The sequence below is a fragment of the Caretta caretta genome, chromosome 6, assembly GCF_965140235.1.
Source record: "Caretta caretta isolate rCarCar2 chromosome 6, rCarCar1.hap1, whole genome shotgun sequence".
Classification (NCBI taxonomy): domain Eukaryota; kingdom Metazoa; phylum Chordata; order Testudines; family Cheloniidae; genus Caretta; species Caretta caretta.
The window spans coordinates 17,278,556-17,297,083 of NC_134211.1; the positions used below are offsets into that span (position 1 = coordinate 17,278,556).

Consider the following 18,528-nt stretch of genomic DNA (forward strand, 5'->3'; position numbering starts at 1 on the left):
CTTTGCTCTATGCTGCCCGCGTCCTCCCTGTATGGGCCAGACCCAGAGACCCTGGCTCAAGCTGGAGAGGGAAGTTTGTGGGGCTTCAGCAAGACACGGGGGTCAGTCTGGTGGTGTCTCCCCACTTCCCTAAGCCTGACCCTGGACAGATGGTGTCCTCTCCTGTGCGGGGTGGAGAAGTGATCCTTCCACATAAGCCCCGTTTCTCCCTGCTTTGAAATTCAGGGCACTCCAACTCAGATGCTCCCATTGAAGTCAGTGGGAGTTAGGCACCTAAATACCTTTGAGGTTCTCGACTCCAAGTCCCCACACTTTACAGGCGTGAGAAGGCAGCTGGAATAACCCTGCAGACCAAGACCCACGTTCAAAAGGATTTTACACTCCCACCAAAGGTGGGTTTTTTTCCTCTATCTCTGAATTTTTTTTCTGTGTGCCTCCAACTGGTGAAATGAGATTTTTCCCAGGTAACTTACGAGTTCTGTGTCCCTCACAATCCTGGGAAGGCTGGGCAAATTCTCTGGCCTGAGCTGGACAGGAGGTCAGACTAAATGATCACAACGGTCCCTTCCGCCCTTGGGATCTGTGAATCGTGGAGTGTGCTGCAGCCCCAGGCGTGGCATGGAAGGGGACGTGGCTGTGTAACCATGGCCAGTGTCCAGCGCCGGGTGCTGATGAGGATGAAGTCCCACCAGGCGCCTGGGGAGCGCTTTGTCTTGGTGCTTATGCAGTTGGCTGGAGGGAAAGCAGCAGGCGTGATTTTGGTTTCTGCTTTGGCCCCCTCCCCCCACCTCCTTTTGTTTTCAAGTAGCAAAATGGGAAAGGGGGGGATGAGGGGAGGGGAGGGAAAGGAACAGTTCCATTAATGAAAGAATTCTGTGGCTCCTTTCTGAAAGCTCCAGGGCACAGAAGTTTTGAATCGGTCCCCAAGAGATCGTTACTGCTCTGGGGCCTGCTCTGGCTGGGCGGGGGTGTGACGCGTGGGGAGGTGGAAGCTCCTGTTGGGGAGAGGGAGAGGGGCTGCTGCTCATAAGAAGGTCCTGCCTCTGCGGAAGGGTTCTAGGGGAGAGGGAGGCGGGAAGATGCTGCTCTTTCAGAGGGATGTCGGGGGAGAGAAAGGGATAGGCGAGGAAACAGAACTGGGAGTTCCAGAACTCGGTCCCTCCCCCCTCGGCTGCCTGAAAAGCACTCGTGCAATGTAGCGAGAGCCCCCAAGGAGAGTGAGCCGTGGGTGGGCGGGGGGGACCAGTCAGCCAACCGCGTGACACGGCCAGTGGGGTCCACAAGGGTGGCCGAGGGGAAGGCCAGGGGGTCTGCAACTATGGCGGCGGTGCTTAGCCATTGGTGAGGCCCAGTCAAGACAGACAGGGCAGGTTGCATGGCCATGAGTGGGCAGCGGGCTCCCACATGAAGGAGGCCAGTGTGCCCGGCTCGTGGCTGGGAACCAGGCCCCCAGTGGGGTTGGCAGAGGTGAAAAGCAGAGGGGGCAGCTGGTCAGCAGCAGCCATGGGGGTGTCCTGTTCTGTTTGGGGTTTGATCTCACGCCCCGCTGCATGGCACCCGGGCATTTCAGCAGGGGTGCATCGTTTCCTTACGTGAGTTATCCCCCACTGTATGCCCATGTTTCAGAAGCCTTTGAGGAGCACGGGGTGCTGCCATGCACTCTGCTGTGGGGAGATCAGGGGCTATCAGTCGGGGTGAGGTCTGGTTCACCCCCACCACTGCCCTGCCTGGGAGGCAGGCAGGTAGGCTGCACAGCTCTATGAGCCATAGTTAATGTTTCTAATGGTGGCTGAGCTGGAAAATCCAGCTGGGGCCCTGGGTCAGAGACAGGTTTGTTTCTCCCTCAGGCGCTCCCTGCCTGCTTCATTACATTAGTGGCGGTGCCTAACCTGGGGAAAGGAGCCGCTGGAGCCGCCAGTCGCTGGGACACGGCGGCAGGGCTGCCGCGTGCCCGGGAGTCCCGGGGAGCTGCACGGGCAAGACAGTGACTGCCATGGAGCAGCAGGCCCGCCCGGCCTCAGGGGAACTGGCTCTGTCCTTGAGACTCAAGCAGCCCTGCTGAGAGAGAGCGAATGCTCTCTCCTCTGCTGGGCTAAACGCAGGGGAGAAAGTAAGGCGTTACGGGCCGGTACGGTGTACCGGTAACAAGTGGCTGCCAGTACCGGCCCCTTCCGCCTTACTTTAAAGTCGCTGCCGCTTTTGCACACACACCCCCGTTGGCGGCTCTGCCGGGTCCCTGGTGGCAGGGCTGCCACTGGGGGAGCACAAAAGGGGCAATGACGTTAAAGCGCTGCCGTGGCAAAGGACCCTGCTTAAAGCACTTCCCTGGCAGCGCTTTATTGTCGCTGCCCGCCCCCCCCGTTGACAATGAGGGGTGGGCAAAAGGAGCAGCTGCCCCGGGGCCGGCGATTTAAAAGGGCCCGGGGCTCCAGCCACTGCTGACCCCTCCCCCAGCCCTGCTCCTTCAACCCGAGGCCCCGCCCCTTCTGGCAGGGTGGAGTAGGAGGGGGGCACGTGTAGCCAGCCCCTGTACCAGTAAGTTTTCAATTTTACTTTCACCCCTGGCTAAATGGTAGCCTGGCACAGAAAAAGCCCACCCAGGAAAGCACAGCTCCAATGCCCTCTCCGTGTCGGAGGCAGGGTGGTGTCACCAGGACCCGGGAAGCAGGAACTCCTGAGTTCTAATTCCCCCTCTGGCACTGATTCTCCTCCGGACCTTGGGCAAGTCACTCAGCCTCTGTGCCTCATTTCCCCTGCCTGAAACCAGGGATGGTGGATGTTAACAGGACAGGAAAACAGCTCTGTGTGTGTGAGATCCAGGAGAGAGCTCAGGAGCTAGCCTAACTTGGCCTCTTTGCCCCACCCTGGGTTTGCTTGGAGGAGAGCAGCTAGCTGCCTTGGAAGTAATTGCAGGCTAGAGCTGCATGTGCCAAGAGGCGCTGGCATGCCGTTGCATGAGTGGGACCCTGGGCCTGTGCGTGCAGAGAGCACTTGATCTCTCTCCAGCGAGGTATCTGCATTCACAGACGGTGTCCCAGGTGTGTCCTGGGCAGATGAGCCCTTGTCCCTCGCTGTGTTCAGCTAAGGGAATTAATTACACTTAGGAATCGGAATAACAGCCGTGTTAGTCTGTATTTGCAAAAAGAAAAGGAGGACTTGTGACATCTTAGAGACTAACCAGTTTATTTGAGCATAAGCTTTCATGAGCTACAGCTCACTTCATCGGATGCATACTGTGGAAAGTGTAGAAGATCTTTTTATACACACAAAGCCTGAAAAAATACCTCCCCCACCCCACTCTCCTGCTGGTAATAGCTTATCTAAAGTGATCACTCTCCTTACAATGTGTATGATAATCAAGTTGGGCCATTTCCAGCACAAATCCAGGTTTTCTCTCCCCCCCCCCTCGCCCCCCACACAAACCCACTCTCATGTTGGTAATAGCTTATCTAAAGTAACCTATTTCCCCTTGTTTTTTCCTACCCCGCCCCCCCCAGACATTCTTGTTAAACCCTGGATTTGTGCTGGAAATGGCCCACCTTGATTATCATACACATTGTAAAGAGAGTGGTCACTTTAGATAAGCTAGTACCAACAGGAGAGTGGGTTTGTGTGTGTGTGGGGAGGGGGGGGGGGGGGGAGAGAACCTGGATTTGTGCTGGAAATGGCCCAACTTGATTATCATACACACTGTAAGGAGAGGTTTCAGAGTAACAGCCGTGTTAGTCTGTATTCGCAAAAAGAAAAGGAGTACTTGTGGCACCTTAGAGACTAACCAATTTATTTGAGCATAAGCTTTTGTGAGCTACAGCTCACTTCTGAAGTGAGCTGTAGCTCACAAAAGCTTATGCTCAAATAAATTGGTTAGTCTCTAAGGTGCCACAAGTACTCCTACCCTTAGGAATGTCACATGCCCTGTTAAACTTCCTGAACAGGACTCACGGGCTTTAGGCGCCATTATTAATTAATAAAACTGACACTGAGAGAAACCAGACTGTCCCAGGGCTGGGAGCTGAGCAGCGACCTAATGGCTCGCAGGCCGTCTGGGCAGCGGAGAGCCGGTGGCTTTGGCACTAACCCACTGTGATTGTTCCCACTGCCTCTGGAACTGGGCTTAGTGCAAACTGGCCTTCCGCGGGCTATCCCCATCCCCAGGGACTGCAAGAGCATCCTCCGCTCCGGGGACCCTTTAGCTGAGCACTGAGCCAGCAGCACCCCTGGCCCGTGGCTGATTACTCTCTGGATGGAAGTCAAGGGTGCAGAGGAACATCAGTGCCGCGTGGGGAGCGGAGCATGGGCATTACGGCACCGATGAAAGGAAGGAGGGGACTCTGGGACTGCCTGGCTAACGGCTCCAGTTGAGAAGGCTCATTGTGCTCTCTGGGCTTCCCTCTGAAGGGCAGCTAGTGCCAGACAGCTCTGAATGGCTGCCTGTGCACTGTGCCCCTCGTGCCTCCCCCCTGGCTCTGTGGGTCCATTGATCGTCCCTCGCCCGCCCCGCCGAGTGAAAGGACGCGCGGCCTCGATGTAAAAGGAAGGGGGAGCGGCTGGGCGGCGAGCTGGAGGGGAGTGGGGAGAGGTGCCAAGCAAGAGAAAAGGAATGGGATTGTCAGGGCTAGCTAATGACAGCGAGCAGGATAAGGGGACTTTAGAAGTTAATTTCCTGTTCCTGAGATGTGGTGTGGATGGTATTTCTGCTTCCATCTCCTAGGAGACACAAGGGGCTGCGCTGCCTCTGGAATACTAATGGGAGCAGGGCCGTGCACTGGGGAGCTGGGCGGGGGAGGCAGGGGCTGCTGAGAACAGCAGGGAAGCTTTGGAATGAGCCGGGGGGCTTGGTGCCTCTGAGGGGCCAGCAAACACCAGCATGGGGCAGCATCTGTCCCTTCACCCCCAACCAGCCCCTCCGAGCGCCTGCCTCCTGACTTTGGCTGTGCCAGCAACAAAGCCCAGCGATCTCAGTATGGCTGCCAAGCATGGTCTGTCCTCTCTTGATTTCCTTATTGGTAGCCGGTGGCAGCTGGGAGCCGCCAGGATCTGATGTTTGGGGAGGGGTCACGTTTCAAGTGCTGTTGACGTGCCATGAAAACACCGTATCCTAGATTGCTATGGCTGCATGTGGTACCTGGGTGCTCACCGAGGCTCTGGTTGAGCCATTCATGATCTCAGGGGGAGAGGCCATGTGCCGCCTCCCCTGCCATTGGGAAGGGCCTGGGGTTTTCAGTTATGTTCACATGAAGCCGTCTCCCTTGAGGTTGGGGGGTCGGGTTGCGGCATGGAGTTCTGTTTGGGGAGATGGTCCAATGGGGCTAGTACACTCTGAGGCAGAGATCCAGAACAGGCCCGGGCTCCCTCAGCATCTCCTCGGGGTGGTATCTTGGTGGGAAGAGATGGGAAGAGAAGCTGACATGGGGGATCTCTCTCCCACCCTCCTTCCCTGCCAAGGAACGATCGCCAAGGACACCAGCACATCTCCCCCGCCGCAACAGAATCACAGCACTGGCTGCAGCTGTGTTTGCTAGGAGAGAAGAAAGAGAATCTCTCTTCAAACAGACTTGGGAGGCTCCTACTGGGGCAGGCAGTGGCAGGGGGAGAGGTGGGGGGAGCTTTCTACGAGGGGGAATGTGTGTTGCATCAGGCTTGCAAAAGACAAGCACACAGCAACCGTATGGTAAGAGGGAAGCGAATTGCGCCAAGGTGTTGGCATCACCACTGGGAGGCTGTGTGGGCCCTGGCGGTCTGAGTTCAAGCTGGGAGCCAGCAAGTGGCGAAGTCTAATCCCAACATTGAGCCTGCCTTGCTGTGTGGCTGGGACCCATCACTTCACCCTTCCTGGGTCTGCTTCTCCATCTGTGAGGTGGGGGAGGCTGCCTTCCTCCCAAGGATCCACTGGCGTTTGTACAATGCTTTGAACCTGGCAAGTGCCACCAGGCTGGTGCTCAGTATTACTGTCTGGGAGTCTTCTGATCCCACAGTGTGAGTGGGTGCAGTGCACACATCAGACAGCAGGGGGCCTCGCCCAGGATAGGCTGCCTTCTAGCTCCTTCTTGTGACTGCCGAGCAGGCTAGGAAACGAGGACTGGCCAGGGTGTGGTGTTGGTCATATAGGGTACGTCTACACTGCAACAAAGCACAAAACAACAACAGAGCACCAGGCAACATGGATGCATACCTGCTCTGGTCATTGGCTTTTAACTGACTGTCTTTGCACATCAACGCCCCCGTCAGGACCACCCATGCAATGCCGGGAGCGTCCGTGTGGTCTGATCGTCAACTTGTGAGATGTAAAATGACACTGAGCTTCCAATTAAAACAGTGCTGGTATCCTCAATCTCCAGTAGCCAAGCTTGAGCGTGCAGGGCTTGTTAAAAAAGTTGATGAAGTTCTTGACGCACTTTTTCAGTCAGATACAATAAACACTGACTCTGCCTGGTCATCTTTTAAGGAAATAGTGTTCAGTGTGTCTAAAGACGTCCTCCGCTTTGTGAAGAGGATCTAATCAGAACTGATCGGATGAGATAAAGCAACTGCTGACCTCCATGCCTCCTCTTCGCACATTGTTAGATAAACAATAAAAACTCATCTCTTAAAAAGATGGCTTATTACCATACGGAGTGCAGTGTGTTAGCTAAGCTTCGCCATGGGAAGGGGAGCTGGTGGAAAATGCTTCCATAAGCAGCAGACCAAAAAGTCTCTAATCAGGTTTTTGCTGAGCTGAAGACTGCGTGTGGCCCACTATCTAGTGGTACCAGCCCTGTCTAGAGTGCAGATGCATCACTGCAACTGACCAGTCGTGGGCAAATTCTGAAAAGATGGGCTGAGCACTTCAACAAGGTTTAAAAGTGGTCACTGGCCACCACCTCAGCATCAGCGCCTGGTGATCTGGAGCAACTTCTAATTCCAGGCCAACTCTCAATCCTGCCGAACATCTCTGAAATATGAACAGCTGTCAAGCAAATGCCAAACGGCAAAGCAACAGGTCCAGAGGGTGTTCCTGGGGAGATCTTCAAATGTGGGGGCCACAAGCTAATCAGGGACTTCACTGGCCTCTACTTAAGGTTTGGGGCCTGGAGGCTGTGCCCCAGGAACAAACACTGTTCACTTGGACAAAAGGAAAGGCAATCATGCTTCTTGCAGTAGCCATCATGGCCTCTCACTCCTTGCCAAAGCAGGAAAGATACTCGCCGTAGTCATGTTAATTGATCAACTCATGGAGAAGATGCTGCCTAAAAGCCAGTGTGGCTTCTGTGCTGGGTGCGGTACTTCAGGCATGATCTTCGCACTCCTCCAAATTCAGGGGAAATGTCATGAGCAGAATAAAGAGCTGTATGTTGTTTTTGTCGCTCTTACTAAGGCCTTTGATTGTGTAACTCGAGATAGCCTGTGGACTGTCCTCCAAGTTCGGTTGCCCTAGTGAGTTTGTCAACATTATTAAATCTGTCCATGCAGGTTCTTGTCCTTCACCCAGTCTGCTTCTCAGCTCCCTTTGTTGTCACCAATGGAGGAAAACAAGGCTGTGTTCTTGCACGGACATTATTTAGTATTGTGTTTGCAGCTGTTCTAATACATGCATTCAGAGACATTGATTGTGGCATTTATATGCAGTACCGTATGAGTGGAGGTCACTTGAATCTGCATTGCCTGCGTGTGAAGACAAAGGTTATGAAGATAATTATTCAGGAATTACTGCTTGCTGCTGATTGTGCTGTACTGGCCAATGACCTCAGGGACATTTTTGCTTCTTGACTGCTTTGTGCATGCAGCAAACTGTTCAGCCTGCAGAAGACAGAAGCCATGGTCCGGCCTTAACCTGGAAGTACTGCAGCTCCTCCAGTTGTGTCCATTGACGAGCTACCACTCGAGGTAATTGACCAGTTGTGCTGCCGAGGCAGTGTCATTTCATAAAATGCAGGGATTGCTGGCAACATTTTGAAGCTCACTGGGGCAGCCATCGGTGCCTTTGGAATACATCTGGGTTGTCTCTGGAAGGAACATTGTGTCAGACTGCAAAAAAATAGATGTTTACCACACCGTGGTTGTCACCGCACTCCTCTCCGGCTGCGATGCTATCAACATCACGCGGAATGCTTGGCCCAATTCCACCTATGATGTCTGCGGCGGATAATGGGAATTGAATGGCAAGTTTTGGTTCCAAACACTGAGGTTCTTGAGTGCTGTCACATCGCCGGCATAGAAGCTTTTATGGCTAGCGCCCAGCTGAGACGTGCGCTCCTGTGCGTTGTATGTGTGATGGCAGAATGCCGAAGGCCATCTTTTATGGAGCATCGCAGAATAGAACAAGAAACCGTTACAAAGACACTTTCAAGGCCAACCTCCAGCCTTACAGCATTGGCTTCAACACCTGGGAGCCCTCAGCCACGCCGAGACCCGATGGCAGCCACTCTGCCACCTTGGACTGAAAGGCTTCAAGAACTGGTGCGTTGCTGCAGTCAAGGAAAGATGTGTGAGGTGCCTATTCGCTGACCATTCTTTTTGTCTGTGGCACTTGCAGACTGGGGCTGCAGGTCCGAAATTGGTCTTCGGTCTCATCTCAGGACCCGCAATAAGTGACTGTAGCTCATCCGTCGAACTCGACAGGAGACTCCATCGTCACGCGGCAGCAAGTCTCAGAGCCCGGGTCAGCTGACTCGGGCTTGCGGGGCTGGTGCTACGGAGCTAAAAATAGCAATGTGGGCGTCCCTGCTTGGGCTCAGAGACCCTTCCCCCGGTGGGATTTCAGAGCCCAGGCTCCAGCCCGAGCCCCATATCTACACTGCTGTTTTTAGCCCTGTAGCACGAGTCAGTTGATCCAGGCTCTGAGACTCGGCACCACAAGTCTTTGCAGTGTAGGTATGCCCGCGGGGGGCCCGGCATAGATGTGGGGAAGCCAGGCTTGTTCTGCTCCATGCTGTACAATGCAGAAGGAGATCCTGCCACCCAGACTCTCTCTCACCCACAAAACTGATGCTCGGCTAACCCTGGAGGTGGAATGCTGGAGCAGTGCCCACACCCTGCTCTGGGCACCTCAGCTCGTGTCGCAGCAAGGCTGCGCTTGTGTGTGTGTGTGTCTCTCTCTCTCTCTCTCTCTCTCTCTCAGGAGTGCAGGGGTGGGGGCTAGGAACCTACAGCAACCAAGGAGTCCCTGCCCATCCATCCCCCCGTCACTCCTCTCCCGGAGCAGAGCAGGCCTGCCAGGACCAGTGCTGCCAGGATACGGGCCTGCCTGAACCTCTGCCCGGCCCTTGAACTGGACCCCCAGCGAGGGTCAGCCCCATTCAGCTGCGCTCCTCCAACGCCATACCTTTGCCAGGCAAGATCCTCGAGGGCATCCTCCCTAGTGCTAAAGGCTCTGCAAGGCCTAGCTACGCCGTCCGTAACACCAGTTGGGCTTGATCCCTCGTTCCCGGGCACCCGGTGTCACCCTTTGTTCCGGGGCAAGTGGCGGCATTCTGCTCGCTGGGGCAGCTGACGGGCTGAGAGAGGCGCAGGAGAGCGGGGAACGGGGCCCTGATGGGCACTGGGTTGGCACTTGTATTAATAACATAAAAAAGGGCTAGAGGGTCCAGCGCCCTCCGCAGGGGCAAGAGTTGTGGAAAGCAGTGAGGTCTAGCTGCAGCCAGTAGAGCCTGCCAATGTGACTCTGAGGGTGGCCGGGGAGCTGAACCTCTTAGTGAGAAAGTGACGTGTGGGAGCATGGTGCCTCCTGCTGGTTTCCAATGACCTGCCTCTCTCTCTCTCTCTCTCTAGTTTATGGCCGTTTAGTTCTCTCCCCATCAGGAGCATTCATGGAGCAGAGCATCGAACTCAGCTTTATGCTGGCGATCACGGGTTCTAAGCCTCATATGGTTCCTCTACGCGAAAACACCCAGGCAGCTCTACAATTGGCTCTGCCCACTCTGCTATGTGAAAACAAACTCCTCACTCCCCTGCCTTCTGCCCGGCGTGATCCCTCACTTCCCCCTCCTAGCAACCCTGGTTGGGTTCCAGATCTTCCCGTTCATTGGAAAGGCTCGGAGGTGTCAGTTACACAGGTCTGAGGGGTAGAGGGTGCATTAGTGAACAGCTAATCCATTTTCAAAATCCCTGCCATGTTATTCTTGGGAAGCCGATTATTTTAATGCTGTAAGTAGAGACTTGTATAAACCTCCCTTTGCTCAGCAGAGCAGAAGGATCAGTATTAAAAAAAAACTCTGGAGGGAAATTTTTACCTTGGAAATCATTATTGTGCCACGCTGCCAGGGAGCAGGTTGAGAGCTCTGCTGTCAGGGATGCCTTGGGAACTGGACACCTGGCTCTGGGCTCCTTTGAGAGCCTGCTTCGAAGCTCTCCACTCCAACCAGCGTCCAGGGTTGTTTTGCCACTCAAGCGGAACCAGTGGCAGAGTTGGGCCTGGAACCCCAGAGTCCTGCCCGTGGTCTGACCGCTAGACACACATCCGGACAGGGGTCCTCCCCATCTAGTGGGGTGGAGCTCTAGGCCCACCTGGGCTGGTGAGAGGAGACACGGGGGGCAGCTTGTGCTTTCCTGTGTGAAGCCTGAGCCTTGACGCTTCAGAGAGAGTTTGGGGGCTTGTCTGGTTTTTGGGTGTGAATGGGGCCTGGGTGGCAGCCCCCCATGGATCCCCAGCTCAGAGAGAGTCTCTGCTGTTCTCCCAGCACCTCCGAGGCCGGGGTTGGGACCAGGATTGATGCCCGGAGCGGGCAGCCCTTTCCAGGCCACTTAGCCTGAGTGAGAGCTGTGTTTGCAGAGTCGTCCTCCCAGGAGCAATTGATTGAGTCCTTCCCTCCTTCAAGTGTGGTAAATGTGAGCTTGAATGATGGGGGCTCTTCGGCAAAAAGACTCGGCTCCTGCAGGACAGCTCTCTCCTGCCAATATGCAATTACAGAGCCGGGGCGGCTGCTGTGGCCAAACCTCCCCCAGCAGGCTGAGAAACGCTCTCCAGACCCTGGCTGGGGTGACTGCCCCCCCTCCTCAGTGCTACTCATGTTGCCTAGTGAGTGCTGCCCAGAGAGCCCCACGGACCAGGGAGGGGCCTGAGCCCCGTCTGCATCAGATCCAAACGTCCCCATAGGATCCAGGGTTCTGGTTCAGTCCCATCGCTATTGCAGATCTGGGACCCATGGAGACCACAGGCCCTGCCCAGCCAAGCTCAGCCTCCTGCAGCAGATCGCTTGGTGTCCCAGTGGAGCGTGGCATGCTGGGAAAGCAAGCGTTGCCTCCATGGGCTGCTCCTGTTGGGGTTAAGGGTCAGGGCGGGTGCCCAAGGTGTGGCCCTGGATGGAGTTTGGGGCCCTGTCTTGACGCTGGGCATGGGAGCCATTTTAGGAGGCCCCCTCTGGATGGGAAGGAAGCGGATCAGAAAGGACCGGAGCCCCGTGGGATCCCACAGGCCCAATCCCCTCTAGCCCCAAGCTGGTTTCCTCTTTGGTTGGCTCGTTACTGAAGGGGGAGGGGGCGTTTTGAGCCCCGGGCTGCACCTGCCGCTCTGTAGATTCCGATGTGCTTAGCACGGTGGCTGCCATGGCGGCTTTGATGTGCCGCCCCTGCTGCTCCCCTCTCCCTGGAAGCCTGCCGCAGGCGGGGTCGTCCGAAACCCGAAATGGATGCTCTTGCTGCAGCTGAGTTGGCCGCCTGCCTCCCCAAGGGCCAGAGAAGCCTGCCCTGGGAAGGGGCCCCTGGGCCGCACCCCTCTCGGGTTCAGGATGCGACGCAAGGGACAGAGAGAGAAACCTGCTGGGGCCTTCCCCTCTCACCGTCCCCAGGGTGGGGCGAACTTCCCAGCACGGGGCACTGAGAAGGGGGTTAGGGGCAGGGCTGGGATTGTCCCACTTGACCTCAGCGACGAGAGCCCGTGTGCGGGGGCAGCCGCGGCAGTCGCCCATGCAGGGTGTTTCCTGCCCCCAGGGGACAGGAGTGTTGGTCGAGGGCTGTGAGAGCTCTCCAGCCCAAGCCCTGCACTCCTGCCGCCCCCAGGGCTGTCGGGGCCGGGGGATCTGGCTGTGGGCGTGGGGGGTGATGGATGCTGCGAACCCAGGGGCCGTCGGGCCTGGGGAATCCACTGTGTGCCTTGCTGGGGACAGCTGGGGGAGAAACAGGAGTGTTAGAAGAAGTGCTCCCCCCTCTGTGCTGCAGTGCTGTGGGGCAGGCAGCGGCTGGCCAGCCGGGTGCACGGGGGCCCCGCTGCCCCATCTCTGGGGCTGGATGCTCAGCCATGGAGCCAGGAGCCTGCAGCTCATCCCTGCTCTTACGTCAGGGCTGCAGGCTGGGCTACCTTAGGTGTAATTAAAGCTGACACTGATGAGCCGCTGCAAGCCGCTCGGCACAGATGTGGTGAAGGAGCCCTGGCCAAAGAGCAGTGCCCTCTGCTCCCCTGCCTCCTCCCCCCAGCGCCAGGGCCAGCCCCTCTGTCTGCACGGCACATGCCTCCCGGGACCAGGGCAACCCCTTCCCCTGCAGCCCCTCTCCAGGCGAGTGCTCAGCCCCCAGAGACACATGCCCTCTGCCCCACACTGCCTGGGCTCTGGGGAGGTCCCCTCTCTCCATCAGCTGCTCTAGCCCTGCCCTGGCTGCATGCTCCGTGCCATCACCTGGCCCTGATACTCCCCCAGCAGTGCCTGCTGTGAGGCAGGATGTCCCAGGTGCCGGGGGCTCCCCCTCCAAGGCAGTGGCAGGGCCAGCAGGTGACAGCAGCTGCTCTGGGTGGGGCATTGAAAGCTATTCAGTGGGGCCTGGGTATTGCCACCTGTCCCAGATTCTGCTTCTCTTGGTGCCCCCCCGTGTGCCCAGCCCAAAGGCTGAGAGAGCCCAAGGCAGCTGGGTTAAGCTGGTGGCCCAAGCACGGCTGGTGGTCTGAGAAGGCATTTGTGGTGGCCACTGAGCTCAGACCTCATCTGCAGAGAGCAGCCGGGACGCAGCAGCTGCGCACCAAAAATAATCTCAGAACTTGGCAAAAGTTCCCAGGGCCCCAAGACCACGTCCTGGCCTGGCCCAGCCTGACATGTGTCCTGGTCCCATTTAATTTAATTGGCAGCTTGCGTTCAGGAGAGGCCACCACTGAAATAGCAGGGGAGCCTGGGGGCACTTTGGGGGCCACTGGCAAAGCTGTGTGGTGGGGAGGGAGCAGGCTACAGCTGGGGTGCATGGGCAGAGCTGGGTGGGGCCCGGGGCTGGGATAGGTGATGGTGGGGGCACTGCAGGTCAGCACTGGGGTTCATGGGCAGAGCTGGGTGGGGCCCGGGGCTGGGATACCAGGGGGCTGCAGGTCAGCACTGGGGTTCATGGGCAGAGCTGGGTGGGGCCCAGGGCTGGGATAACCGGGGGGGGTGGGGGGCCTGCAGGTCAGCACTGGGGTTCATGGGCAGAGCTGGGTGGGGCCCGGGGCTGGGATACCAGGGGGCTGCATGTCAGCACTGGGGTTCATGGGCAGAGCTGAGTTGAGCACCCAGGTGAAGCTGCAGGTCATGGATGAAGCAGCCCTGAGCGTGTCCTAGCACTTCCCTCAGCTGCCTCTGGTTCTAGCTAGTGCCCCCTCATGGGCTCCCTCTGGGCACCCAGTTACGTGTCATTTGATTTTATCAGCCAGTCACACAGGGGAGCTGGGGTGGATGGGTGCTGGGGGGCATCTCTGGTGCCGGTGCATCTTGCCGAGCGGGCGGGGTAGAGTGTCTCAGGAGGCTGCTGGTGGATGGTGAAGGGGCACCACTGGCTGTGGCAATAGATCCTGGTGCAGGGTCCCACTGTGCAGCGTTCTTACTGGTGCCCCTGGGTGCTCAGAGAGGGCGTGAGCTGCGTAACTCTCCTGCGTGCGGTTCTGGTCTCCTCAGCTCCAAAGAGCTATACTGGAATTGTTCAAGGTACAGAGAAGGGCAACAGAAATGCTGAGGGGTCTGGAACAGCTTCCCCGTGAGGAGAGATCCACAGCTAAGGTAGATCCGATCAGTTGGTGTAGAGTTGGGAGTATGTTTTCCATTACTTCACATTGCTCAACACTGAATTTCATCTGCCATGTTGTTGCCCAGTCACCCAGTTTAGTGAGATCCCTTTGTAACTCTCTGCAGTCTGCTTTGGACTTCACTATCTTGAGTAATTTGTATCATCTGCACATTTTGCCACCTCGTTGCTTACCCCCTTTTCCAGATCATTCGGTGTCCTGGTCCCAGGACAGACCCCTGGGGGACACCATTATTTACCTCTCTCCATTCTGAAAACTGACCATTGATTCCTACCCTTTGTTTCCTATCTTTTAACTGGTTACCGATCCATGAGAGGACCTTCCCTCTTATCCTAAGGACTCTCCAGTTCCTTCAGACCCACACTCCTAACTGGCAGCCTTGGATTCTCTTAGCCATTTGACAATCATCTATGCCAGGCCCTACCCCCTGGGGGTACAAGGAGCAGAGCACCACGGGGGGTGAAATGGGATCTAGCTGTTTCTATTGCGGGAGCCCCTAGGAGTGCCCCAGGCCTGGGCCAGAACCCTGTTGTGCAAGGCGCTGTACAGACCCACAATGGAAGGATGGTCCCTGCCCTGTTAAGCTCTGGTTTGGGAGAGCGTCCCATCTGGCATCCTGGTGCCTGCCAGATATACAGCGCCGCATGTCTTCCTCTCCCCCCCCCCCCCGGCCCCATCAGTGACTGGGTTTCCTGGTCAGGGCTGAGCCGGGGTGTAGCTCTGTTGCCACTAGAGATTTAGGCTCTGCTTTTCAAACTTGGGTGCCTAAAGTTAACCCTCCCATGGGCCCCTGCGGCCAGCGGGACCCCCAGGTTCTAGTGCCTCTGAGAATCAGGTCATTGATTTGGGCGTCCTCCGTGCAGCACCCAAGTCTGAAAATGTCAGCCAGGGCTTTTCTGTGGTGCTGGGAGGAAGGTGGCCGCTGCAGAAGGAACAGACTGGCCCTGGCTATGGACGGGGCTGTGGACTGAGCCCACGACAGACACAGGTGGTGGTGCTGGTAGCTCAGACCTGGGTGCTCCTTGGCACTGCGCCGGGGGGCAGAGTCCCCTTCCCATCTCCCCAGGGCCGCGGTGGGTGGGTGCTGGCTTGCCGGCCAGGGCGCTGTAGTCTCATGCATCCCGCTGCGTCTGTTTGTTGTTTGCAGATGGTGAGAGGCTGGGTGAGGTGACAGATGCTGGCAGGCGTGTGGCCGGGGCCCGGGCAGCGGTTCAGCAGAGAAAGGCCGAGGACTCCAGCGAGAGCCGAGAGGATGAGCAGATGGTAATCACAGGCTGGCCTGTCTTCTCTCTGTTAAATGGGAAATGAGCTCCTAGCGGCTCCAGTTCTGGGCTGGAGGCGCCTAGGGGCTGTAGCCGTGTGCGTGCTGGGGGAGGGGGCCGATGCACCTTGGGATCGCCCTGCATGGGTTCCTGGTGCCCCTGGAGCTGGGCTGGCAAAGGGGTCTCCCCATTGACGCTGCCCGGACACAGAGGGTGCCCTGAGGGAGGCAGGGGTCCTGTGAAGAGAAGGGGGGATAGCCCTGGTGGGAAACCCGTAGTGGGGGGGCATAGGATGGCCCCGGTAGGAAGTAAAAACAGGAGTCCTTAGGGGACTGTGCTGTTGGAAGCCACGTAGGCGCGTGTGTGTTGGTTCGTATGGATCCATCCCCCTGGCGATGTGTGTGGGGATCTCTGACGGGATCCCTGGGTCGGAATGCTCACCGCGCTGTCCGGGGGTCCCGATGAGGAGCCCTCTTGGCAAGCACATGGCAGGAGGTGTGGGGCAGCCCCTGCGTGGCATCGCCCTGTTGGGAAGCACAGAGTAGGGGTAGGGCACCGCTCAGCCTGCCCTGGGAGATAACACGAGGTGGGGAGCAGGGAGGGGGCTGTGGCAGTGGGGTTGGGTCTCCAGGTGGCCTTGCCCATCGGATGGAGCCCGGGGCTGGGGGTGGTTGAACTGGACGTGGCCCTGCTCCCGCTGGAATCTCCGGGGCCAAGAGCCCGGCTGTCGTCTGAGCACAGTGAGCTGCTCCTGACGTTACTGAAGGGGGAGGGGGCGTTTCGAGCCCCGGGCTGCACCTGCCGCTCTGTAGATTCCGATGTGCTTAGCGCGGTGGCTGCCATGGCGGCTTTGATGTGCCGCCCCTGCTGCTCCCCTCTCCCTGGAAGCCTGCCGCAGGCGGGGTCGTCCGAAACCCGAAATGGATGCTCTTGCTGCAGCTGGGTTGGCCGCCTGCCTCCCCAAGGGCCAGAGAAGCCTGCCCTGGGAAGGGGCCCCTGGGCCGCACCCCTCTCGGGTTCAGGATGCGACGCAAGGGACAGAGAGAGAAACCTGCTGGGGCCTTCCCCTCTCACCGTCCCCAGGGTGGGGCGAACTTCCCAGCACGGGGCACTGAGAAGGGGGTTAGGGGCAGAGCTGGGATTGTCCCACTCGACCTCAGCGACGAGAGCCTGTGTGCGGGGGCAGCCGCGGCAGTCGCCCATGCAGGGTGTTTCCTGCCCCCAGGGGACAGGAGTGTTGGTCGAGGGCTGTGAGAGCTCCCCAGCCCAAGCCCTGCACTCCTGCCGCCCCCAGGGCTGTCAGGGCCAGGGGATCTGGCTGTGGGCCTCTGGGGCTGGAGGGTACCTGGGCGCTGCTGCTGTACCAGCCTTTCCCGGGGCCTGCCCTGCGCCATGCAGCGCCCCTCGCCCAGGGCGGCGCAAGGAGCACGTTGGGGCTGGCTTGCTCCTCCAGGACCGTGCCATTGGGGCTCGGGCAGGCTCCGAGCCAGGCTTGGCAGCGTGGGAGCCCGGCGGAAGGAAAGCTCACATTTCACTGCCTGACAGTGATGCTTCATTTCCCCTCATTGCGATAACGGTGACGTTGACCGATCGCTGCCCCTTTCCTGAGGCGTTGGCAGCCACGGCACTGGCATGGCAATCATGTGCCTGCAATTAGCACAGGGTGTGGAAAGACTGGCATGCCACACGCAGAGACCTGGGTTAATGGAGCCCTGTGCTGGCCCCAGCTAACTGCAGACTCTGTACAGGGCAGAGCAATGGACCGTCTACAGCCAAGGCCACTTCCAGGGGGTTTAGATATCAGAGCCAACTCCATCTCCCTCCAGAATGCAGCTAATCTGGACAAATCAGGCCGGGGCCGTTTCTTCCTGGCCAAGCTGCTGCCCTGAAGCATGAGGATTGAGAGCTCTTGAAACGCTGATACTGGTGCAAAAGTCCAGCCTGCTCTTCTGCCCTTTGCACACCCTTGACGTGAGGCTGCCAAAGCATCTGATTAAAGTGGGTCTGTAGCATCCTCTCTGACACACCCAGAGAAGTGGAGACAGTGAGAGATCGGCACGACTTGCCGGTCAACCAGGGAACAGGAGTAGAACCCAGGTGTCCGGACACCCAGTTCCCTGCTGTATCCACTAAACAAAGTAAACCTCTGTCAGATGTTCCTACATGGTTTCCAAGCCATCAGCCTTGCCCTGCTGCAGGGAGTCCCACAGGTTTCTTATCATGGCACAACAGAGATATTTCCTTTTAGCCACATTTCATGTGTCGCCTCCGCTGGATCGCACCCCCCTTTGTGTTCTAGGGTTGGGGCAGCAGGAAAGCCTGCTTGGCGTGGTCTATCCCAGCTATTTCCCCTCATCTTTTTCACCCTGACCAGCCCTGCTGTCTCCCTCACCTCCTGCCTGATCCCTCCCCTTCCCTCTGAGGCTCTGCCTGCATCTGTTCCCCTTCTGTGCTGTTCGGAGAGGAAGGACCAGCCCTGACGGCATTGGGCAAGGTGCGGGCATCGCGTGGTCTCAGGCCATGGAAGCAGCTTCGGTGCCCTTCTCTGTCCCACGCTTGCTGGCGGGGGGAGCACCCCTGGGGCACTAATGGCTCTTCTTCCCTGGGGGGATGGAGAGAGGCCAGAGCTGAACACTTAGCTTCTCTGTGGCTTTGGCCCCCGTCTCATCTCAGGGACGTCACTGGAGCACAGGTGGCTGTTAAGCGGGACCCAGCCAGCGGCCCTGGGCGGCTGCTTCTCACCCCCGTCTGCTTGCCTCCCCCAGTGCAGCCAGGTTCTCTACACGTCACGCTGCAGCCTCTGGCATGGGGATCTGTGTGGTGCTGCCCTTCCCCAGCCCCACGCATTGAACTACAGAGCATAGATTGGGTGCTGTGCATGGGCCCCTTCCTGCCCCAGCTCTCTCTGCTGAGCCGAGGCAGCCAGAGGGTGATCTCTTGGTGCACGTCCTCCCTGGCTGTGTGAGAACAAGGAGGGTTGGCTGAAAATCAGGTGGCAGGCTCCTGCAGGGATTACCGAGGGAACTGAAATCGCTCCTGAGCTGGGTGCAGAGACAGGACCCCGGTTTTGGCTGCAAAGGTTGCCAGTGCTGCGGCCCATCAGACAGCGCTAGCCGGGCTCCAGCGCAGAATCGGCACAGTCGTAGGGTGCCCCCGCAGGGTGTTCCCGAGCAGAAACCCTGAGCGTCTCCTGCCCTGTCACCTGACCGTCTCAAACCGCTTTGCAGGCCCTACTGACCTGTGGGAGGCAGGTGGGGATGTGGGGGATGCAGCTCTCCCTGCCAGCCGGGGGAGCGGGGCTGCCTCAAAGCAAAG

At 58.0% G+C, this 18,528-nt stretch overlaps 1 protein-coding gene across 3 annotated transcripts in view; it reads left to right on the forward strand.

Annotated features, from left to right (window-relative positions):
• Positions 1-18,528, forward strand: part of B4GALNT4 (beta-1,4-N-acetyl-galactosaminyltransferase 4) — a 124,482-nt gene that overhangs the window by 51,629 nt on the left and 54,325 nt on the right. For all 3 annotated transcript variants that reach the window (XM_048853326.2, XM_048853324.2, XM_048853327.2), the window contains exon 2: positions 15,099-15,214. In XM_048853326.2, the coding sequence (XP_048709283.2) occupies positions 15,099-15,214 (116 nt within the window). The remainder of the gene's footprint in view (positions 1-15,098; positions 15,215-18,528) is intronic.